Source organism: Neofelis nebulosa, chromosome 2 (assembly GCF_028018385.1).
Source record: "Neofelis nebulosa isolate mNeoNeb1 chromosome 2, mNeoNeb1.pri, whole genome shotgun sequence".
NCBI classification, from domain to species: Eukaryota; Metazoa; Chordata; class Mammalia; order Carnivora; family Felidae; genus Neofelis; species Neofelis nebulosa.
In genome coordinates this window covers 157,233,406-157,258,475 of record NC_080783.1, presented here as the reverse complement: position 1 = coordinate 157,258,475, position 25,070 = coordinate 157,233,406, and the positions used below count along the sequence as shown (strand labels likewise).

At 35.0% G+C, this 25,070-nt stretch overlaps 1 protein-coding gene across 5 annotated transcripts in view; it reads right to left on the bottom strand.

Annotated features, from left to right (window-relative positions):
- The window catches only part of ZZZ3 (zinc finger ZZ-type containing 3), a 106,710-nt gene that overhangs the window by 7,420 nt on the left and 74,220 nt on the right, over positions 1-25,070 (bottom strand). For 4 of the 5 annotated variants that reach the window (XM_058716918.1, XM_058716920.1, XM_058716923.1 and 1 more), the window contains 7 exons: positions 12,484-12,622; positions 9,033-9,180; positions 8,833-8,948; positions 7,828-7,899; positions 6,672-6,773; positions 5,668-5,763; positions 3,378-3,530 (listed from right to left, as the gene is read on the bottom strand). In XM_058716918.1, the coding sequence (XP_058572901.1) occupies positions 3,378-3,530; positions 5,668-5,763; positions 6,672-6,773; positions 7,828-7,899; positions 8,833-8,948; positions 9,033-9,180; positions 12,484-12,622 (826 nt within the window). The remainder of the gene's footprint in view (positions 1-3,377; positions 3,531-5,667; positions 5,764-6,671; positions 6,774-7,827; positions 7,900-8,832; positions 8,949-9,032; positions 9,181-12,483; positions 12,623-25,070) is intronic. The other variant, XM_058716922.1, reaches the window with a different exon arrangement.

The following is a 25,070-nucleotide window of genomic DNA, read 5'->3' as shown; positions in this document are numbered from 1 at the left end:
CTGCAGTATTCCACTTAAATGAGGCACCCAGAGTAGCCAAATTCATAGAGACAAAGTAGGAGGGAGTTGCCAGGGGCTGGAAGGAGAAGGCAATGGGAGATACTGTTTAACGGTTCTGAGTGTCAGTTTTCTAAGAAGTAAAGAGTTCTGGAGATTGGGTCACAAAAATATGAACATATGTATTTATCACAATTAAAAAACTTTTTTAAATCCTCATAAACAGATTTCCTTGTTAAAATCATTTTTAAACTTTAAAGAGGAGATCCTATGACTAATTCCAAATGAGGCTAAAATGGTGTACAGATTTTAAAACTATGGAAGTACATACATGTAATCATATGGTTTCTTTAGATATTGATTTCCTAAAAAAAGAACTTGAAATCTATAAATTTTACCACTAGTAGTTTTATAAATATCTGAACAGCTATTTCAAAATTCAGAATGATTTGAACTGGTGCTCATTTAAAAATAAATAAATAAAATCAACCAAACAAAAGTTAAATCAAATTCAATCTATTACATATATTAATCTACTCCTCATCTGGCTAAATTTTATTCATCCTTCACATGTCACCTTGACTAACACTTCTTTAGAGTTCTTCTACTTACACTCCAAATCTAAATAAAGTACTTCTTAAATAATTATAATCAGTTGTTTTTGAAGCACTTTTTAAAATCTGTAATTTATTGATGTGATTACACATTTATCTCCTCCCACAAGACTAAGATTTGTAAGAGCAAAGATCATAAATATTTTGTGCACAACGATGCAGCTGACCTCTAGCAGGGCCTGATATATAAAATGTAGAATCAATATTTTTCAAATGAATAATTCTAATATTAACAAAGTACAAACTTAAGACACAGCAGATATTAGCTGTTTTAAAAAGAAAAATTTGTGAAGAATACAATCATTTTATGGTAGTTTCATACCAAATTATACACTCGGTATTTGGCTAATCTAAAAACAGAACAAAAAAGAGACTTACTTTTACTTGCTGACCTTTCATTAAAATCTCCTTTGCCAATTATTATAAATAATCAGAGTATTAAGAAAGATATAAGGTAATCCTTTAAGCAAAGAACCAGAATCATGTTAGTTACTGAGGAAATGAATTTCAGGATGTAAAATAAAAATATTAACAGCAATAAAAAGAAATGTCTATGGATGGAAAGGAAAATAAAATAAATTGATCTAAATTAGTGTGCAGTCAATAACACCAAGAGGAATTACTTGAAGAGGATTTGACTTTAGTTCTGCAGTGGCATATATCCCAAGGCAAAAAAAAAAAAAAAGAAAAGAACTGTCAAAAAATCTGTTTCCAGTAATCATACTGCTGATGGTAAGGTTAGTATTATTATATTCTGAGACTACTGTGAGCACTATGAGACAAAGAAAGTGAGTATTATGTCAATGTCACTGATATCTAGGATTCTCAGAATGGGAGAAAGAAGATACATATTTAAGATCAATAAGGAGAAGTAAAATCCCCAAAGTCCTTAAATTGAATCTGAAATTAAAAAATATAAACTTATGATCTCTTTTTTTTTTTAATGTTTATTTTTGAGAGAGATAGAGCACAAGCAGGGGATAGATGGGGGTCAGGGGGACACAGTATCAGCAATGCTCAGTGCTAACAGCAGAGAGCCTGATATGGAGGCTAGAACTCACAAACTGTGAGACCATGACCTGAGCCAAAGTCAGACACTTAACCGACTGAGCCACCCAGGTGCCCCTGAGGTTTTTTATTTTTTTATTTTTCTTCAAAAGTTTGTTTTTATTTTGAGAGAGAAAAAGAGAGCGCATGCGTGCAAAAGAGCACTAGTAGGGGAGGGGCAGAGAGAAGGAGAGACAGGCTTCACCCTGCCAGTGCACAGCCCAATGTGGAGTTTGAACTCACGTACTGTGAGATCATCACCTGAGCCAAGATCAAGAGTCAGACGCTTAATCAACTTAGCCATCCTGGTGCCCCATTATTTTTAAACAATAATATAACCTATTTCCCAGCTCTATCCATTAAATAGGCCTAGAAACAATGATCAAGCCAGCATCAAGTAGTATTCCTACAGTCAGGCTATCATCTCCACAATTTCCTAATAAAAGAAAGCAGGACTAATTCTAGGTCTGAAGAAGAAAAATACAAGACAATCCTAGAATTTCCTTGTCAGAACAGGTAATGAAGAAGCTATCAAAAACTACTAGAATCTTGTTCAAAGATCCCAAAATCCAACCTGAATAAGTTACAACTGACCAATGGGCCAATCTGAACACTAATAAAGTCAATAATATCAATGTACTGAAACATAAGAAAATAAACGAAGAATCAAGCAGTTATACTGCCTCTTCCATATGTACCTTAGGGAGAAACAAATAGTTGATGGAGAGGGTTACTTTATAGAATATTCTATCAAATAAGTAAAGAAGAAGTGAGAGAATATCACTGTTTTGTAACATCTAATGAATTAATGAATCCAGGCAATGATCAATGGCTACTATGTCAAAAAAAAACAGAAAAGACCACCAGACTGATGAAAGTACACATGAAGTAAGTCCTGCCCACCCTAACAAATCTGAATCTGGTCAATTATCTAGATCTACTATTGATTTACAGAAAATGCAGGTAGCAGAAAAACAGAGTAAGTGATAACAATTATCTAGACCCACTATCAATTTATAGAAAATTCAGGGAGCAGAAAAACAGAGTAAGTGACACCAGGGAGAAGCAAACAAAACACACACAGTGGTAAATTCTAATGACCCAGTTTTTTAGCAAAAAAGTTCTATGAAGAGGAAAAAGGGGGTGGGGATGGAGGAAAGGAGGAAATCTATTGTAATTTATGATTGGGGGAAATGTGAACTGAGTGTATTTTGTATAAAGGATTACCTTTTTATAAACATGATAATAATACTCTGTAATGTCTGAGACTTGCCCCAAAATAATCCAGGATGGAGCTGAGGTGAGTAAGAAGTATAAATCAAAATAAGATTACAACAAACTGATAACTACTGAAGCTGGGTAATAAGTACATGTAGGTTCATTATACTACTCTATTTTTATATGTGTTTAAGAAATTTCTTTTATTAATATACTACATATGTTATATAGAATTCATTATACTACTCTATTTTGCATGTTAAAATTTCTTTTATTTTTATTATGTGTTAATATATATGATATATATTAATATATAATGATTTAACAATATATCGTTTTTTTAAAAGCCCATAAACTTCACTTGTTAATTAAAAGAAACCAACATTCTCTGAAGGATAGGAATAATTTAAAAATTCTGGTGTTCTCATTCTGTAACCTGATCTGTATGATACCTAGATAAATACACAGGTATATATATTTTTATATAAATAGATAACTTACTGATGCCTCTTCAATAGCAGTGTTCATGTGGCTATGAAAACAGGATCGGTCATCATCTTCATCCATATACACTGGTGGTTCATGGGAAGTCATGAAAGTGGAAGGTTTAAAGAGATGCTTATTAAGGGGGTGCTGTCGTCTGCTTGTGGAAGACTAAGCGAGAAAACAAATTTTTAATTTGGACATTGGAAAATCATTAAAAGAATCAAAGATACTAAAATACACTATTACTTCCTCCATGTCTATCTATTAAAAGGATCCTGGCTCTACCTTTCAGTACATGCTTATGTGGTTGTTTTTTCTATATTATCTGGATTTTTAAAGCACAACCAGATTTACAAAAAAAATGTGGGGGGGGGGAGGGGGATACTCCAAAAACAGTATAATGGCTCACATGCTATCTAGCTTATATTTGTATCTCCAACATTGACCATACTCTTGACATTCAAATGCTGAACTCCTCTTACAGTCATTGTATAACAGAAGATCCAAAAGGATGAAGTAGCCTAAGCCAGATATAACACAAGTAAGAAAATTTTCCACAACATGATTGATGTCTAAAACTACTAACACTGATTGACTGCTTACTGTTTGTCAACATCATTTAACCCTCACAACGTTACTATGAAGTAGTTATTATCACCTCTAATTTAAAGATGGAGGTTAAGGTTCTTGTTCAGAGTGTTACAACTAGACAGTGGTAACACCAAGATTACAAACTGGGCCTGTGTGGGTCCAAAGCCCTCACTCTCAAACCACTATGTAGACTTCCTCTCTTCATAAACAGTAGAGCCACAAAGAATAACCTCAGCAACAGGCAGAACCATCACTTCATCTGTTTCAAGATTCAAACTCCAACCGTGGCAAGGAATCATTGCGTCTATGGCTGGGCTAGATCTCTACAGTCAACAGTCAAAATGTTAATTAACTTAGAGTTCAGTGCATTCAGGAGGGAATACGTTCAGGTTTCTTTAATATTCCTTTTGTTACCATTACTAGTCTTAGCTGTGAAAATATAAGGTACCCAACACATCTAAAGTTAATTTGGAAATTAATCATAAAAATTAGAGCTATTAAACTGAAAACCGGTTATCAAGGTTCCAACATTCCAAAGCTATAGGATGAACTCTACATATGTGATATAAGTAATGCTATACGGGGGAGGTGGGGGAGAGGAGGGAATCCAAATTATTTAAATGAACTGAAAAGTTAAAATGAGCTTCCAAAACTTGGTAACAAGACAAAAAACAAAACTTGTAAAACATGGAGCTGTACAGACAATATTCTTAATGTAAAATTACGTAAAACAGCTTCAATAAGGAAACTAACAGCATTAGATATACTCTTAGCTTCTTATGTGAAGGAAGGCAGTGGTGGTAGAGGGCAAATAACAGGATGATTTACTAGGAAATGAAAGAGGCCAATTATGTGCTTTATTTTTTGCAATTAAAGCAAAAAACTGTCTACAATTTGATGCAATGGTTTATGTAGGAGAGGAACGATAGCTTTTTCACTGTACAGAATAGAACAGAATAGTGGGAAAAGGGCTGGGATCAGAATCAGAGGATCAGTCGTTCTCAGACTAATTAGCTATATGACTAGACAACTGACTCAATTTACCTTAAGGCCTAGTTTTTTATTTTTACAATTGTATTTTTAAGTAATCTCTACACCCAACAGCGGTCTCAAACTCACAACCCTGAGATCTCGAGTCACATGCTCTACCAATGGCATCGGCCAGGCACCCAAGGCCTAGTTTTCTCATCTATAAAAAGACTGTACAACAGCACCTGGTCCTCAGCTTCCAGTAAGAAGAGTAAAAACTAGCTATTAATATTATTATCAGTAAAGTGAAAGTGATAACACTACCCACACTTCTAGAACTGTAGTGAGAAATAATATATTTTAATAAACATTTCTATTTTTGGATTTACATAGCATATCTAAAAACAGAAATTGATTGTGTTTATTAAAAAGTCAAACATTCTAAAATTTGTAACATCACAAAGGCCTTTCTGATATACCCTCAATCTAAATCTTCCAAGTAGCACCCATTCACATAAACTAACCTACTCCTAAGAAAATAATGAATATAAAGAGCATTCAATTTCACTGAGCAGCAATAATGGAAACCTACCCTGTGTCCATCCCCAATATAACAAAATGCTTAGAGTAAATCAGATTTTAAAAATAAAAACTTTGTTCTGATAAATGTATACACTTTTACATAGCAATTCTTTTATAAGTTTAATCAAAGATCTAAAGTTTACTTTCTCTATTTTCTTTTTACCTTTTTGGAGTACATATATAAGTTTGGTGTTCTGCCTGGGACTGGAATGCCAGCTTTAGTTAGTTTTATGAAATACTTCTGCACTCGGCTGGCAACCTAAGAAAATATAAGCCATTTAACAAAATTACAAGACATGCATTATGTGAATAGTTCTTAAAAATTAAAATATACCTGTGTTATCTTAATGAATGCTAACAATCTAAAATTTATCATAAATCTAGATATAATTTTAAACTGCCACCAAATGCATTTATATGTTAAAATCTAGGGGCGCCTGGGTGGCGCAGTCGGTTAAGCGTCCGACTTCAGCCAGGTCACGATCTCGCGGTCCGTGAGTTCGAGCCCCGCGTCAGGCTCTGGGCTGATGGCTCAGAGCCTGGAGCCTGTTTCCGATTCTGTGTCTCCCTCTCTCTCTGCCCCTCCCCCGTTCATGCTATGTCTCTCTCTGTCCCAAAAATAAAAAAATAAAAAAAAAAAAAAAAAAACGTTGGAAAAAAAAAAAAAATAAAATCTAGACAAAAAATCATTAAAATACAGGAAATTTGTTGGACTCCAAAGCTAAACGCATATTTCAACTTGTGAACACTGCATTAAAAACACATCTATTAATATCAATGCAAAGAACGCAAAGTAATGCAAAGAAGAAAACTGCTATGTATTTTTTTAGAAAGACAATCAGAGATACTTACTAAGTATGTCACACATCTATTAGCACAGCCTAACCAAGTACACAACTTGGTGCACTCACTAAACATTCAAGAGACACTAAATACATTATATTCTTATTTTTTAGTAATGATCTGAAGGAGAATCATCTCAAGTTGTTTCTGAAGAAATCAACACAAAATATACAATGCTAAAAACAAAACATAACAAAAAAAAATCACATACTATAGCACTGTGTAGCTTAAAATGATGTGGCAAACTTTATGCCAAATGCATTATCCTTCATTAAAAAAACTATCAAAAACAGGCCAGCAATATGCGGCCATCTCCTCAATTACCTGCTTTGCTGTCCTATTGCCTAGTTCGTCTGCAATCTTCTGCCAGCGTCGAGATTCTACTTCTTCAGGAGGGTATTTCAGGAGTAGCTGTTCAAGCTTTTTCTAAGACAAATCCAAAACCAAGTTTAATACTGAGTTTCATAAATAAATACATTTACATAAATGAATAAATACATTCACACTTCCTTTTAAACTATAATACACCCCCCACAACTCTGCAGGTTAAGTCACTAGAAATCCTTGATGCGGGAAAAATTTCTAGTAAGGAATTTAAGCTTTACTAGGAAAAATGAGATTAGAGCATAAACCTATGGAAGAACTTAAAGATTATCTAGTCACTTAAGTAAAAACAAGGCACCAGAAATTTTTTAATTAATTAATAACACTTTATGCATTTTAATGATTTCCACTCACCACCTTTTCTTGCTAGACTATGTTTAGGCTTGCCCCATATAGATTTAACAAAAATATCTAAATTCATTTGGACTTAGACAGAAACTTAAACTTTTCCCTCCTTTGTGTGGTCTTCCACTCAAATATTTGATTTTTAAATTCTGAGCTATCCCCTAAATTGTCACACAGTGCTAAAGATGAAGAATAAACTGGATGCTTGAAATAAAGGTTTCTAAAGCTTTTCGAAAACTGCTAACTTTATTATAGCTTAGGGGTTAATCCTCATATGAAAGAGAGATGTGTCTCAAACCTTACCCATGAACAAACAGTCCTAGCCTCCTAGCCGTATGCCAAAATGTAACAGAACACTCTGGTGTGGCTTTGTCAGCTCCCCTTCATAACAAAAACAAGAATTCACTTTGAGGCACTGTTTTACTTGGCCCCAGGTTTTTCCTCTCTCCCAAAGCTGCATTACAGAAACTTTAATCCATCCATTTTACTATCTTTTTCAATCTACTTCCCACAACCAAGATTCCCGATTTAAAAATCATCTCCAAATAGGAATTCATACATTCTCAAAATCCAAAATTCTTGAAGTGGGCCCCCAAAAAAAAAAAAAAAAAAAAAAGTATACAGAATGAAGTTTAGTATTTTGAATTCTTGGTTAAGAGGGATCACACACAACAATATATACTTTACTCATAATACTGACTCTAATCTGAACCTTTTTTTTTAACCTACACAATTCAGAAATATCTATTACCTGTTCCTCAACAGTCCACAGTTGGTTAAATGTTTCAGGTTTGGTATCATCACAAAGGCGTCCTCTTATCATCTGCATATAAAACAAGGCTTTTGTCAAAAATAGCAAAGACTGGGGCGCCTGGGTGGCGCAGTCGGTTAAGCGTCCGACTTCAGCCAGGTCACGATCTCGCGGTCCGTGAGTTCGAGCCCCGCGTCGGGCTCTGGGCTGATGGCCCAGAGCCTGGAGCCTGCTTCCGATTCTGTGTCTCCCTCTCTCTCTGCTCCTCCCCCGTTCATGCTCTGTCTCTCTCTCTGTCTCAAAAATAAATAAAACGTTAAAAAAAAAAAAAAAAAAAAAAAAAAAATAGCAAAGACTATCATTTGATATAGCTAAATAATACACATATTGTGGAATTTTTTTTATTAATTTCAAAATATTTTAGTAAATTTATTATATTATGTATAATTTTTTATTGTTTAGAGAATATTTTCACATTCCTTTATTTCCTTTGGTTTTATACTCCTAGCAATCCTGTGATATAGATGACAACAACTTCATTTTAAAGAAAAGGAAATATTACATTTCTATTCTGAACCCACATGTCAATCAAGGTTCATCTAAATACTAGTGGCAAGGCCAGGACTCAAATCCTGGTTACGTTACACTTACACACAAAGACCTCTTATTTTTAGAATAAACAGTACATGTCACACAGTGTACTAAGCATGTTACATGTACTATTCATTTATTCCTCACACAACTCTACAACACAAGTAATATTAACCCCTTTTTATATAAAAGGAAACTGCATCTTGGAGGTTTTAATATAAATAACATTTGATGTTCCACCGCTGGTAAGCAATACAGCTGGGATTCCAACCCAGGTTTCTCTTAACTTCGAAGTTCATGTTCCCACTATCTTCAGTGAAACACTGCCTAAATTTTAAGAATACAAATCAGGAAATGTTAACATATTTTATCTATAACTCAAATCTTCCTACTCCAACACTTCATACTGTTTACCTGAGGACGACTGTTTGAGCCTTCTGGACCATCACTCAAAGGCAACATAGAATATGAAAGGGACTCTCCATCCTTCTTAGGATCTAAAGGACTTTTTGGTCTAGCAGGTAAACCTACTAAAAAGAAGACCATGTATAGGATTATTAAAGCAAGACTGCCAGATAGTTCTTTATGTAAATTCTTAACATGTAATTTCTTACCTTTATCAAAAACTAGCTTTACTCTCCTAGTATGTCTTTTACGATTTTTAAATTCTCTTTCAAAGTTCCCAAGGCTATTGGTATATTGGTCCCATACAATCTCAGGCAATTGAACAACTCTCTGTGGATATGGAAGCCCTATATCAGCCTGGGGGGAGAAAACGTGACAGTTTAAATTTAACTGAAACTTTCAGAGGACTCCAAATCTAAATTATCATCAACTGGGCACTTCTATTCACTGTTTGAATCCAACAGCCAATAAAGTTAAAGATAATATAGTCTAAACATTAAATAGTAAAAATGATAGCTGGTAAGGAAGAATGAATTTAATGATATAAGCACTATTTTTAGATACAGCTCCAAAGCTGAACTACATAGACATACTGTACTTTATCACTAACACACTTTAAACATAAATAACAAAGCCGAGAAAGGATTTTATCTCTAAGAACAGCATATGAAATGTTTTGATTGCAACAGATGAAACTTGACACATGGAATTCATTTTAAATGTACTCCCGTGTTCTTGACTTATTCATAAAACAATGAATTATTTTCACAATAATATAACTCTCATCACATATACAAAAAATTATGACACCTTGAGAATCACAGCTACACCTTCATTCTACTTGGAATTAATTCAGTTACTTAACCAACCACCTTTACAGAAGTCATTAGTTGTCATAATCACTAAAAACAGATCATTATCATCAGTACCTTTTGATAGGGATTTTGGTTACATATATGCATGTTTTTTTGCCAGAACTCACAGAATAGTACAATTAGAATTTGTGAATTTCACTATATAGAAATTTCACCTTAAAAATGTTTTAAAAAATAATTTGTTAATATGCATTCTAAAGTAACTTGGTGTGAAGTGTTCATGTCTGCAACTTTAAAATGCATTCTTGCTATAAGATGGAATGATGAAAGATTGATAGATACATACATGATAAAGCAAATATAGTAAAATGTTAATTATAGAATCTAGGGGTGAATATGTGTATGTTAACTATATAATACTTCCAATTTGTCTGTGTACTTGACATTTTCCATAGTAAGATGCTGAGAAAAAATTAGCTCAAAAACTATGAAACTGAAAAGAAAAATCCAGTTTAACTGTTTGACACAGAATTCATAATTTTTATTTTATTTATATTACATTATCACCATCATAATAGCACACATTAGTCTAAGGTTCAACTTTTGCAAAATTAGAGTGTCTTTTAAAATAGTGACAGTAATATAGAAGGAAGCTAACAAGCCATAAATGTTCTCTGCATTCTATACAACAACATATACCACAAGTTTCCTCTATTTCAATTAGGAGTTTCTAAATGTCCATTAAAACAAACATATACATGTCGTCAACTTATAGCATGGTAAATCTAAAGAAATAGGTAAATTAGGTATAGATGGTCCCCAACTTATGATGGTTCAACTTAGGATTTTTTCACTTTACAATGGTGTAAAAGTGACGTATGCAATAGAAACTGTGCTTTGAATTTTGATCTTTTCCCAGGGTGGCGATATGTAGTACAATACTCTCTCGTGCTGCTGGGCAGTGGCAGTGAGCCGCAGCTCCCAGTTAGCCACAGGATCACAAGGGTAAAAAAATCAATACACTGACAACCATTCTGTTCCCATATAACCATCCTCTTTTTAACTTTCAGTATAGTATTCAATAAATTACATGAGATATTCAACACTTTATTATAAAACAGGCTTTGTGTGAAGTAATTTGGTCCAACTGCAGGCTAATGTAAGTGTTCTAAGCACCTTTCAGGTAGGCTAGGCTAAGCTATGAGGTTCAGTAGAATAGGTGTATTAAATGCATTTCGACTTATGATACTTTCAACTTAAGATAGGTTTATCAGGACATAACCCCATCTAAGTTGAGGAAGATTTGTATACATGAATAAACACACACACACAAAAAGGAAAAATCAAACTTCTAAATTAAATCCAGCAGAAAAACTTCTTTGCAAGAAATGTAAGTCATAATTGTTCAAGTGTCTGGATTTAATGTAATTCTGTACACTTTCACAAAAAATTGTTAAGATGGTCAATATCCCATCTCTGCTTCTGAGATAAAGTGAAAGGAAATTCAGTTCTAAATTATACCTGGAAATGGAGAACCAGCAAATAACCAACTGCCTATAAATCTAGTAAATAAGCATAATTGCATCTTTTTTGCCCAGCAGGGAACATGAATAAAGTAAGATCAAGTTTAATAAATCTTTTACTAATGATTAATTTTCTATCACCGTCTGTTTTAGTTGAATCAATTTTAAGCAACCACAGTGAGTGCTCTATCTTTTTGCACCAGCAAATGTTTAATAACGGCAATGCAGAATCAATAAACACCTAAGTGGACTCACTATACAAAGAGGGCAAATAGGATCCTAAAAAGTTTAGAAGTTTTAGCAAATCAATATATAGATTCTATACACATGATGATATTCAGTGATCTGAAGCATGGAGAGAAGTAATGACTGCCAAGGAATAATACAGCTAAAGAAATCCAAATAATAAATTAATACAACTAAGTGAAACAAAGTCCCCAGGGCTGTTCCCTCAACACCTGGTACACCACTTTTGTGACTCATTAAAAACTGGTAACTAATAACTATGTTACAGTAGTCATGCTTTATAGGTTTTTTGTTTTTTAAGGTGAATAAGAAGATTCTTTTTCACAGTTTTTCAGTTTTAATGTTTTCACACAATGCTGATTAATATTACACCTCTCAAATTTATTGAACAATCAGTGGATCCCTAATTCAAGACACACACTATGGTAATAAATGCACATCTAAATTATCTCCATATTCACATACAAGAAAGTGATAAAACCTTGAATCACTTTCAAATGGTTAACTGTTAAATATGAAAGTTCTGTTTTAAGGAAAAGAGAAAATTGAAAGGAATTTTTCACTAAAATAAAGGACATTATAAAATTAAGTAAAATTTGTATCTTATCCTCATGTCTTTGGCAACCATAACCTTAAAGGCATTTAAAATAGTTTTTGTTCTTACCACAAATATTTTCTGTCATATTACAAGGGAAATTACAAAAGTAACTTATATTTAAAGCAATTAATAAACCCTAAAGTAATTTTTCTTTTCACTTTATTAATCCTGAAGTCGTGAAAGAAGGAATACTCTCTAAGATGGGAAAGGTAACAGGAAAAGATCCTAAAAATGGCTAGGCAATAGAACAAGTTCCTAATATAAATATTCAATTAAAGTTCCCAGCTATTTTCATTGGGGTATATTTTGTGTGTTTGCGGGGGTGGGGGGGCATCATCCTGCCTTCAGTAGTATGGTTAGGTATAGAAGGGAAAAAAATGAAACACTTAAAAAATATTTACCCATATTAAAAGAATAAATCAAGTTATCACCAAATATATTCTCAGTAACAGTGCTCAAAAACAGTACTAATATATACCTTCTTCTGGAGTTTCTCCACAAATCCAATGGGATTTTTTAGTGCTTCTTTCTGGTGTTTGCCTAAACTTTCAAGGTCCTGGACTGCTTGAGAACGCTGAGCCTCGAGTACAGCAATCGTCTGTAACAGTCTCTGATAACTACAGAGACAAAGAAAAATACCTCACTAAAATTTTCTAGTAACAACAATAAATTAAAAACTGAGTTCAAGCCATGATCTACTATTAAGCCACACAGTCTTTTTAAAGTTACCTGAAAGAGTTTAGTAAAACATATTACTGGGAATAAATGAGGTCTTCCTGAGTTACGAAGTACCTAGTCAGAAAATATCAGTTAGAGAAAGCAAAGCCTTATTCCCCCATCTTAAGTTTTTAATTCTTGAACCTGAACAAGTAAAGAAAATAAGAAGGCATCTTGACTTTCCAACAAAGTCATTAGGAAACTGCTAAATAAAAAATAAAATAAAATCATAAGGTTTTAGCACTAGAAGGAATCAGCAAATCCAGCCCCTCTGTTGTACTCTGTTGGGAGTAAGGAATCCGAAGTACATTTTCTTGCCCAGAGTTACAGGAAACTGTCAAATAATTCAGATATGATCTTAGGTGTCATGGTTCTCATTTACTCTATTATACTCCCACACAGGAAGTTTACTTTCTAGGCAATTCTTAACTATTGAACACTTTTAAAGAAGAAAGGTCTTAAAGATATTTACTCCCTATCTACAAAGGTCTGTTTAGCACAACTGACATATAGTTTTACCCAGACAAATCTACTGTCTGTCATTAACCTGAAATCTCACAATGGTATGTGTATACTAGTTAATTCTCTTTATCTCTCTCTCTCTCTCTTTTTGGTACAAATTGTCCTGCTTCTCTGACTGATGTCTATTTTCACATGTTGATACATATACATATGGAAATATGTTACCCCAAAATCCTGAATGTTCGAATACATTGTGCAAAAACAATCAAGAACAAGTCATTCCAAGTTTGCTTCAAACTAAGTGGTTAAGTCCTTAACGTGTAAGTAAAACATAATTTTCTTTATGGCTTCAAATAAATTTCACTCCATTTCCCACTAGACTGTAAACTCCATAATGGCAAACACATCTGAAAAGTTCACTGTTTTATCCACTGTGCAACTTCCAGCATATAGATGATCAATAAATATTTTTTGATTGAACAAATGAATAGACAGATGTTCCGTGCAACCAAAGTCTCTTTTAAGTTCAGAAGTCTGCAAACTAGCAGAAATTTCAAAGGTAAGACAATGTAATTCTAAGGTTCACAGCCATGGCATAATTCCAACATGGCATTCTTCACCAGGACAGTTTTTAAGCGCCCTGCCTAAAAAACATACGTTATTCTTGTTCTTGAAATGTGTATATTAAGGTAAAAACTGCTAACATTGAAGGGTAAATTCCTCTGAAGCTAAAGATACTTCATTGAAAAGTTAGAACTGAGTTAGAAAGCAAGGACCATACTAAGTCACTCCTGATAAGTTACAGATATGGAGTCTAAACTCACTTTCACAAAGCCCTAATTTGCTTTGAAATGTATGGAGCATACAAACCCTGTCTATGCTGGCTGTTTCCACCAGGCAGGCTCACCCAGGCTCAATCTTAAGGTGATGGTAGTGAGCTGAGTACTGGAACCTATCCTCTCTACAATACTCTGAACTGCCTGCCATACTTCAACTTCAGAAGTCCTTCCCCACTAAATGAACGACCAAAGACTTCTCATGGTGTCTCTATAACATGATCTCTGTTTTAAGCAAGAGTTACATACTTCTGTATCATCAATATAAAAATGGCTATGAGCCTATTAAATTTTCAGCAAACTGTTGAAAGCACAGTTAACAATTAATAAGGAACAAGAACAGAGTTATAGAAAAAATAAGCACAGGCTTGAAAAAAAGTGCTACAGTCAGGGCACCTGGGTGGCTCAGTCGGTTGAGCGTGTGACTTCAGCTCAAGTCATGATTTCATGGCTTGTGAATTTGAGCCCTGAGTCAGGCTCTCTGCTGACAGCTCAGAGCCTGGAGCTGCTGCAGATTCTGTGTCTCCCTCACTCTCTCTGCCCCTCACCTGCTCGCTCTCTCTCTCTCTCTCTTAAAAATAAATAAAAACACTAAAAAAAATTTTTTAAAAAGTGCTATAGTCAGCTGTTGCCACTAGGAAGAAAGCCTTTCTTTGAAACCAATAAATTGTTAACAATTTTTAGTGTACTTAAAGTATTCCACAATAACTCTGACTTTAAAAAAATATTTCAACAGAGATGACAAAGTAGAATTCTTCAACCTCTATTTGCTTCTCTTTTATCAAGATAAAATGATTATCAAATTGAAAGGCCTATAATAAACATTGGTAAAAGTCTTAAAATCCAGATAAGTGAAATTAAGAAAATTAAGAAATATTGAGAAAATAGTAAATTCAAGTCTTCTAGTCCACCTAATTTGAATTATTTCCTAGAGTATTCAGAGATTTTACCAGTAAGATTACCACATATATCCCCATGCAGAAATGGAAGGAACTGTAAAAAGCTGGGGTGACATCTTTAAAAAAAAAAAATATGAAAAAAATTTTAAAAATATGATACAAGCAAACATATTTTCAATCCCACCTACCCACCCACTTAACCTCCAAAAACAAACTACTGGAAGCTGATCCAGACCTCAATCAAGGCAGGATTCATTTGTTCATTAATTTCATAATTATTTACTAAGAGAATAAGATGCTAAAGCTTTAGTAATTATCAAAGTAAATCGGGCATGGACTTTAGGTATAACAGAGGAGCTACAATTATACCAAAGAGGGAGAAAAAAAGCTGAGGACTGAATGGACAGGATTCGTCATTTTGTTGGGAATAGAGGATGGGTATGTGAGGGTCCATCATATTAGTCTACATTTTTGTAAGTCTGAAATTCTCCACAATGAATTAAAATAAGAAAACTTCAACTTAATGGAGGATGTTACCATTGTATTCCTCCTGGACTGGTCAGATCATCCCTCTTACTATATTCAGTTCTGCTTTACGAGAGACAAACAGGTTCATGAAAAGACAAGATGGATGAGAAAGTATAGAATAAGAAATAACAATAGTGTCTAACATTTACTGAATGTATACTATAAGCCAGACGTTGTATTTTAAGTATAATAACATAGTCCTCATTATAAACTTGTAAGATAGGTACTATTATCTCTATTTTACAAATAAGGAAACCAAGGCACAGAGTAAATAATCTGTCAAGATCATATAGCCATTTATTGTGGAGATGTGAGGTGAAGAATGGTTAAAGACTCTAAGAATATTTAGCCAAGAAATTAAATCCTCCAATAGAATACTGTTTCAATCTTTATTTAATACACAGCTATGCAGGAAAGGAAACAGATTTGTTTTACAGGGTCAAGAGTCAAACAAGAATCAAATTGTGATAAAGGCACAATATGAAGAAAAACATTGTCTTAGTCAAAACTAATAAATGAAGGCAGTATAGCACCCAACCACAGATATTCATACAGATATTTAAAGGAAATTCAAGCACTAAAAATACTCACACTCTTTAATTCCAGTAAAACATGCTACTTTCACACTTTTGCTACTCATTCAACAAAGTAATCTGTAGAATAATTTTTTTAAATGTATATACTTTTGTATGAATGCAAATATAGTAACATCATTCCCACAAGGACAACTCTGTATTAAATCTATCAAAAAATATTTATTTCTAAAAATGAATCCAGTGCTAAAAATAGTAGGTTTACCTGTGGCAAAGAATTGTTAATTTTATTGTCGCATGTCTTCAACATAAGACAACTTTAGCTTTTATATTATGGAATTATATTTGACTAAAATATAAATACTCTTCAATTCTAAATCTAAGTTATTTCACTACCGTTCATTATCCAAGCCCTCTTGAATTCTTTATTTACATCTGTGAATATAACACACTTATATAAAAGAGTATATATAGGTAAAATTTTTGGTGTCTACAAGAGAATACCAAGAAATTAGCAGTCTAGAAGTTTCATTTTAATGTCCAATTTCTATACACACTGTAAGAGAGACAAAGGAAGAAAGAATAAGATTTTATTTTCAACTAAACGAGAATCTTTCCCAAGAAATTAGATTTCCATTTCTATTGTGGAAACAACTCTTAAGGTTGCATGGCATTTGCTATCTTAAAAAAATAACGAGGGAACATTTTTAAAAACCCAAGTTGGGGGGCATCCTGCCAAAAAGTTGACCTGATTGTTCAGTCATTATATAGTGTCATTAAAGACAAAAAAATATAGAAAGCTATTCTAGACAAGAGGACTACAGCCTGTAGCCTGTTTTTATAAACAGTTTTATTAGAACATTACCACACTCATCCGTTTACATAATGTCCATGGCTGCTTTTTTAGCAACAATGACAGAGTGGAATAGTTGCAAAGTACAGCTGATCTCCAAAGAAAAGTCTGCTAGGCCTTGCTCTAGATTAAAGATGCAGAGATATGACAATCAAATGTAACATATGATCATGAATTAGGTCCCACAGGAGGAAAAAATGGACATTTCAGGGGACATTTTTGGGGATACATGGAAAAAATTTAAATATGGATTATAAATTATATCATTTTATTGCATCAATGCCAGACCGCTGGGGTATAATAAGGTATTTAAGGTTATGCAGGAAAATATTCTAATTTTTAGATGTATACTGAAGTGTAAGGGTAATGAATCTATAATATACTTTTAAATGACTCAACAAAAAAAAAAAAAAGAAAAAGAAAAAAAAGTTTATAGTACATAGGACGGGAGGGAACATGAGGGGAAAGGGAGAAAGGAAGAGAATATTATAAAATGTTAAGCTAAAGAGCGCTGGGGTAGCTCAATCGGTTGAGCACATGACTTCAGTTCAGGTCATGATCTCACGGCTCATGAGTTTGAGCCCCACATTGGGCACTGTGCTGACAGTTCAGAGCCTGGAGCATGCTTCAGATTCTGTGTCTCCCTCTCTCTCTGCCTCTCCCCCACACTCTCTCAAATATAAACATTAAAAAATTTTTTTAATGTTAAGCTGTTGACTGATGAATTTAGCTGAAGGGCATACTATCCTTCTAGCTTTTCTAACTTTTATATCTTTTCTAAATAAAAACTGAGTAATGGAGAAGCTATTCATTATGCTTTGCTACTGAAAAAGAACAACTTGATTATCCTATGAACATTGAACTTGATTAAACACTGAAAAAACTAAAGGAAGTTGATTTAAAAATAAATTTATTCATTTAAATTGTACAAAGAAAAGGGAAAGGAGTATAGAAAAACTTATAAGCCAACCAATGTTTTCACATGTGTGCACTGGTGAGCAAGGAGGAAGTAAGAGCAAGAGGAAGAAGAACAAGACATACAGTGGATATTATTTTCAACAGGATAAAAACTATATAAAATGAATCAGTTCTCACGAATAACAATCAGGCAATTTTAAATGGTAACAAATTCCATCCTAACAACTTACCAGCGTAAAACAATTTAAGGAAAAATGCTTCAATTTACTCTACACCATCATTTCAATCAAGTAAGGTATTTCTACTTTCTGCAAAATACTGAGCTCAACACATACATAATTTAACAAAAATTATTTTGATATGAGCAGAACATACATATCTTAAAATTATCAATTTAGTGAAACAAAAGCTGTGATACTTTCTCTTCCTTCGTGAAGAGTTTCAAACACTGAAACTACAGAAAAGCAAAAATTCAATAATTCATAAATGATTTCTCACTATGAAAATTAGATGATCAAAAAACCTTTTATGATATTCTGTGTTAAGACGGAAATACCTCAGCTTCTGATAATAAGCCTCTGCCAAGTACAAAGATCAATTTTGTATTGAAAATAACTAAAAACCCTGAATTAAAGACAAGTTAAGAAAAAACCATGTACAGTACCTGTTTATTTTAAAATCATGGAAGAACTGTTAAGATGCTAAGACTTTTTATTATCAGGCCAAAATCTAACTGAAGGCACAAATTAGGAGTGTCAAACAGCACAAATCTGCTTTTGCCTTGATGGCAGGTACTGGACCATGTAAGCTTGGGCTCAATTTTCTATATTTCACTTGCCCAGGAAACAAAAATCAAAGCCACTGAGGCAGGTAGTCTAATAGGAGATGTTCTTCCCTCAGGCTCATCTACCCCTCACTCCCATCCCATAAAAAGTTGCTTTGGGACTAAGAAAAGCTGCGGATAAAATTTCAACCACAAAATGCTGTTACCATAAGACAGTCCAAATCATATCACCTGGGTGGCCTTAAAGAACCATGACTATTGTTTAAAGCAGTGCTTCTGGACTGATGCATACAAACCCATCCCCCACCAAGATACCCACAGAATCAAATGCAATCTTCTCTGGATGAATTCATCTTTACCCCAGACCTCAAAGATAACCCATTAAGAGTTTTCCAAAGAAAGTAAAAGCTCATATTTAAAAATTACCAAACATACAAGAAAGTAAGACACACAGAATCTAGGGAGTCTAGGACCTACCAAAGGTAGAGGCTCTGGGAAACAAGCCTATGCTTTGGCCTTGGATCCTAAAGGGCTACACCCCAGGAATAAGGGTGAAAAGGAAGTAAACAGCCCTCTCAGAATGGACTAGTATATCTCAGTTCATAATTAACTAGTACACTGAAGATGCACATACCCCCAAGACCCAGATATCCCATATGTAGGTATCTTACTTCAAGAAACTCTTGAATATACACAGAAGCATATATTTATAGCAGACCTATAATCTATTCATGATCCCAAACCAGAAATAATCCAAATGTCCATCTAAGCAGAAAGGATAAACTGTGGTTTAGATATACAATGGAACACTATACAGCAAAGAAAATGAACGAAGTACATCTATGTAAATCAACCCAGATCAATATCGCAAACATATCACAAAAGAGTACATGCAGTGTGGTTCATAAACTAAACTAAATTTTGGGGTGCCTGGGTGGCTCAGTCGGTTGAGTGTCCGACTTCAGCTCAGGTCATGATCTCACGGTTTGTGAGTTCGAGCCCCATGTCAGGCTGTGTGGATAGCTCGGAGCCTGGAGCCTGCTTCGGATTCTGTGTCTCCCCCTCTCTCTCTGCCCCTCCCCAGCTTGCACTCTGTCTCTCCCTCTCTCAAAAATAAATAAACATTAAAAACATTTTTCTTAACTAAATTTTATTATTTAGGGATACACCCTAAATGGTAAAACCTTTTAAAACACCAAATGAGAGAGAGAGAGAGAGTACACAAGCAGGGGAGGGTAAGGGGGGAAGGGAGATTGAGACTCTTAACCAGGCTCCACCCCAGTGCAGAGCCCAATGTGGGACTCACATGGGATCATGACCATGAGATCATGACCTGAGCTGAAATCAACAGACATTCAACTGACTGAGCCACCCAGGTGCCTCCATATTGTATTTCTTAACCTGGATTGTGGTTAAACAATTATAAACTGTTTGATTTCATAATTATTCCATATCTGTATATAAATATTTCATTACTGTTACATGCACAAGAAACTGCACATTTTTCTTAAAAGGGAAAGTTTTCTAGGAAGAAGATGTTACAGAGGGAACACTTCTACATTTAGAACTTTATTTAATATTCACACAGGAGTCCTGGTTCAAATCCCAGCTCTATCAGAAACTGTGAGATTTTCCTCAAATCACTAAACCTTAGGCCTTAGCTTTCCCAGCTACGAAATTAGAAAAATGGACCAAGTACATAATTGCAAAAGCTTTTTCACAGTGCAACATTCTAGGATTATAAAATATTTGTTCAATTCTGGTCATTGTATAATGGTAAGTGAAATAAGACAGAGGAAGACAAAGATTTCATTCATATGTGGAATTTAAGAAATAAAACAAATTAGCAAAGGGGAAAAATAGAGAAAGAGAGAAACGAAGAAACAGACTCTTAACTATAGAGAACAAACTGATGGTTACTGGGGGGAGGCAGGTGATGGGATGGGTGAAATAGGTGATGGGGATCAATGAGAGAACTAGGCGTCATGAGCACCAGGTGATGCATGGAAGTGTTAAATCATGATATTGTACACCTGAAACTAATACAGCACTGTATTAGCTATACTGGAATTAAAATTAAATAATAGAATACAAAAAAATTCTGGTCACTCATTTCACATTCTTTGAGTTGGAAATGGAAGTCATTCATATTGTATTCATAAATACGGCATCAAGTCATTCTTTTCTTCATAGAGAATCCTACCTGATACCTGGGTTTTATCAGCTCCGCCCATAGCAAAAAGTATGCCAAGTAACTGCTCTCAGAGAGGAAGGTATTTAAGAAGATCTAAGGGATAAGTTTCCCCTACTTCACAATGTCTACTCATGACACATTAATGGCTTTTCTCTCACAGACCTTACTTCCAAAAAGAAATTGTGTGAAATATAATAATCTCTATGGTTTATAAAGAAATTGGCTATTCTGGCTCTAGGTCACCAGATAGTATATTCCCGAAGGCAGTCATTTTTAGATGCACCTACCCCACTAGTTTTTAAAATGTATGTCTTACTTATTGTAGTGTGCTATGCTTGAGAGGAAGGCCATTTTTCTACTTCTTTAATACTGTCCCACAGCATATTAAGATTCAAGAGACATAGAAAGTGCTCATAAAGATTAAAAAATTAAAACCCACAAAAGAAAATAGGAAGTGAATAGTTATTTGGATGACTTTTTAGCTGTTAAACAACTGCATACAGAACACTGTTATAACGGTATGTATGTTCTTGTGGGTTTTTAGGGATGCTAAAGATACATACAGGTTGGTCTTTTTCCACATGTAAGACTTAGAGGGACAGAATAAATGGCAAACTTACCAAGTTTATGGATGACATGAAGCTGAGAAGGATAGCAAATACTGTAGACGAAAAATATCAACATTAAAAAATAACAAGTCAGAATACTAGAAATGATGAAATTTAACCACATGAGCAGAAAGTATGGAAATGAACTACAGAACAGTCAAACAAGTACAGAATGGCATGAACTTCCCTTAACAGGAACAGAAAATTGTGAGCCTCCCAACTGATCCTAAGTTCAATTATGATGCTAAAGTGTGAAATAGCTGCTAAAAAACACATAATAGCTTAAACTTATATAAACCCATTCAAACACCTACCAAGTATGCTCACTGTACATAGCACTATGTAAGCCAGTCTGAAGGGTACAACTATAATCACCGTGCAACCCTACATCTTGATCATTACAATTTAGGTAAGAGAGTGTACGTGTGTATGTGGTAGTTGCTTATTTAAATGTGGGGGAAAAAAGGGGTGCCTGGGTGGCTCAGTCTGTTAAGTGCCCAACTCTTAACTTCGACTCAGGTCCTGATCTCGTGGTTCATAACAGATTGAGCCATGTTGGGCTCTGCACTGACAGCACGGAGCCTGCTTGCGATTCTCTCTCTCCCTCACTCTCTGCCCCTCCCCCACTCACACATGCGTCCACACTCTCTCCCTCTCTCTCTCAAATTAAACATTAAAAAAAATAGTAAATACAGGGGCGCCTGGGTGGCGCAGTCGGTTAAGCGTCCGACTTCAGCCAGGTCACGATCTCGCGGTCCGTGAGTTCGAGCCCCGCGTCAGGCTCTGGGCTGATGGCACAGAGCCTGGAGCCTGTTTCCGATTCTGTGTCTCCCTCTCTCTCTGCCCCTCCCCCGTTCATGCTATGTCTCTCTCTGTCCCAAAAATAAATAAAAAATGTTGAAAAAAAAAAATTTAAAAAAAAAAAAAAAAAAAAAATAGTAAATACTGAAAAGCAAGAAAGCTTCTAAAATTCCTATTCAATTCCTAAAACTGGCAAAAACTGTAATGATTAATATACTGCAAGAGAAAAACACATAAAATTTGACTAATCATAAGTACATAAGCATGTTATGAACAGAATGATCATTCCTGAGAGACTCAAACAATATTTTATATAAGAAGTAAAAACCAAGTAAACTCTGAAAATTTATGATAATTCAATAGGAAAGAAGGTTAAGATATTCCAGGTAGAACAAACAGTGCAAGGAAAAGCACAGAGGCAGGTTAAGTGGCATGTACACTGAGATAACAGTGATAGTACAGAGAAAATACAGCTTAGGGCAAGCTGAGAACACAAAATAAAAATCTTGAAATGAAAGAACTGTAGATCCAGTAGGACCAAGACATATGGGTTCTAGTCCCATTCTGACAAGCTATGATCAAAATCAAACAGATCAGCCTATCAGGCCTTCAATCTCCTCTTTGACAAAATAAGACTCTCTAAAATCACTTTCCATTTCCAGAATCCCCAGGAGACACAGCTTGAGCATCTGTATTTAAAAACGAAAACAGGGGCGCCTGGGTGGCTCAGTCGGTTAAGCGTCCAACTTCGGCTCAGGTCATGATCTCATGGTTCGTGAATTCAAGCCCTGCGTCAGGCTCTGTGTTGATGGCTCAGAGCCTGGAGCCTGTTTCAGATTCTGTGTCTTCCTCTCTCTCTGACCCTCCCCCATTCATGCTCTGTCTCTCTCTGTCTCAAAAATAAATAAACGTTAAAAAAAAAATTTTTTTTTATACAAAAAACAGGGGCACCTGGGTGGCTCAGTCGGTTGAGCGTCCCACTTCAGCTCAGGTCATGATCTCACAGTTCGTGGGACCGAGCCCCACGTCGGGCTCTGCACTGAGCGCTCAGAGCCTGGAGCCTGCTTTGGACTCTGGGTCCCCCTCTCTCTCTGCTCCTACCCTGCTCATGCTCTGTCTCTGTCTCTCAAAAGTGAATAAAGATTTTTTAAAAATTAAAAAAAAAAAACAAAACTCTACAGATAATTCTGAAACATGTCCTTCATAAATAAATACCACTCTAATACAATAAGGAGCAACCACAAATTTTCAACGATGATATAAGAACACATTTGCATTTGGAAGGCTAATAATAAGGCTGCAGTGTGTAAGATAAACGAGAAAGTGGCAAAAGAAACAATACAGAAAGCTATGTAGCTGATGTATAAGATTACATTCTGAACACCATATTTAGTACTATAGTATACTCAGAAGTTGTTAACCAGCTAGGGTTCTGAAACGCAAAAAAGTTAAAGAAATGTAGCTAACACAAAAGAACATACTAAAACTGTCTTCGAGATATGAAAGCCTGCTATGTAGAAAATGGAAGAGACTGGGGCGCCTGGGTGGCGCAGTCGGTTAAGCATCCGACTTCAGCCAGGTCACGATCTCGCGGTCCGGTCCGCGAGTTCGAGCCCCGCGTCAGGCTCTGGGCTGATGGCTTGGAGCCTGGAGCCTGTTTCCGATTCTGTGTCTCCCTCTCTCTCTCTCTGCCCCTCCCCCGTTCATGCTCTGTCTCTCTCTGTCCCAAAAATAAAAATAAAAAACGTTGAAAAAAAAAAATTTTAGAAAATGGAAGAGACATTCCAAGTCACCCCAAAGTCAAACATCACTGAGTAGAAGTTCTAAGGAAGAATCTGAGGCTCAATACAGCAAAGGTTTCATAAAGTTGTAAACGCTTAACTAGTTAAGTTCAAACAGATACTGAATGACCACCATCAAAGGATACTATAGAGGTGTTACATTAGGTGGAAGTCTGAACTAGACTTAAATCATGGTCATTCCAAGACAAAGTTTCTAAGGATACTAGAAAAGAACATTTAAAACATAAATTTCTTCAGTGTGATAAGGCTACATTTTATGATTCCAATTATATATCTTATAAAGGGTAAAACTAAAAGACAATAAAAAGATCAGAAGTTCAGGGGAAGAGAAGAGGTTTGAATATGATGCAAAGGTGATTTTTTAAAATCACCTTTGTAATTATTATTGAAATAATATCACCAGTGAAATTTTTCTACAGGATAATGTAATCTAGGATGCATACATCATGCATCTGGCAAAATCCATAAAACTTTTGAAGGACAAAGAATGAACTGTAAAGGTATACAAATTAAAAAAAAATCATTTAGAAGGTAAGGGAATCCCTAGGAAGGAATATAAGCAAACACAAGATCTAACTGTATTATAAACCTCACTGAGGGGGTAAAAAGGAAAAGGTCCTGACCTAGGACCTTTGGAAATGAGTGGCATCTCTAAGACTAAAGGCAAAATATTCTGCACATAAGCACTTACGCTGACAGTTATTTCCCATTAGAGTAAAAATTAACAATTCTAATACTGCTATACATTTATACTGGAATTAAACAGGGGCGTCTGGGTGGATCACTCCGTTAAGCATCCGACTTTGGCTCAGGTCATGATCTCACCGTCCTGCATTTGAGCCCCACATCAGGTTCCGTGCTGACAGCTCAGAGCCTGGAGCCTATTTCAGATTCTTTCTCTGTCTCTCTCTCTGCCTCTCCCCAGCTCATGCTCGCTCACTCTCTCTCTCTCTCTCAAAAATAAATAAACATTAAAAAAATTATAATGGAATTAAACAATTAAATAAATGGGTGATGGATGGCCATGTTTGTCAGTGCTGCAGTGGGTATTTACAGATAAGCAAGAGGAGGAGCTAGAATAATCCAGTGGTAATATAATGGATTGGAAGGAGACTCAAAACATGAACTCA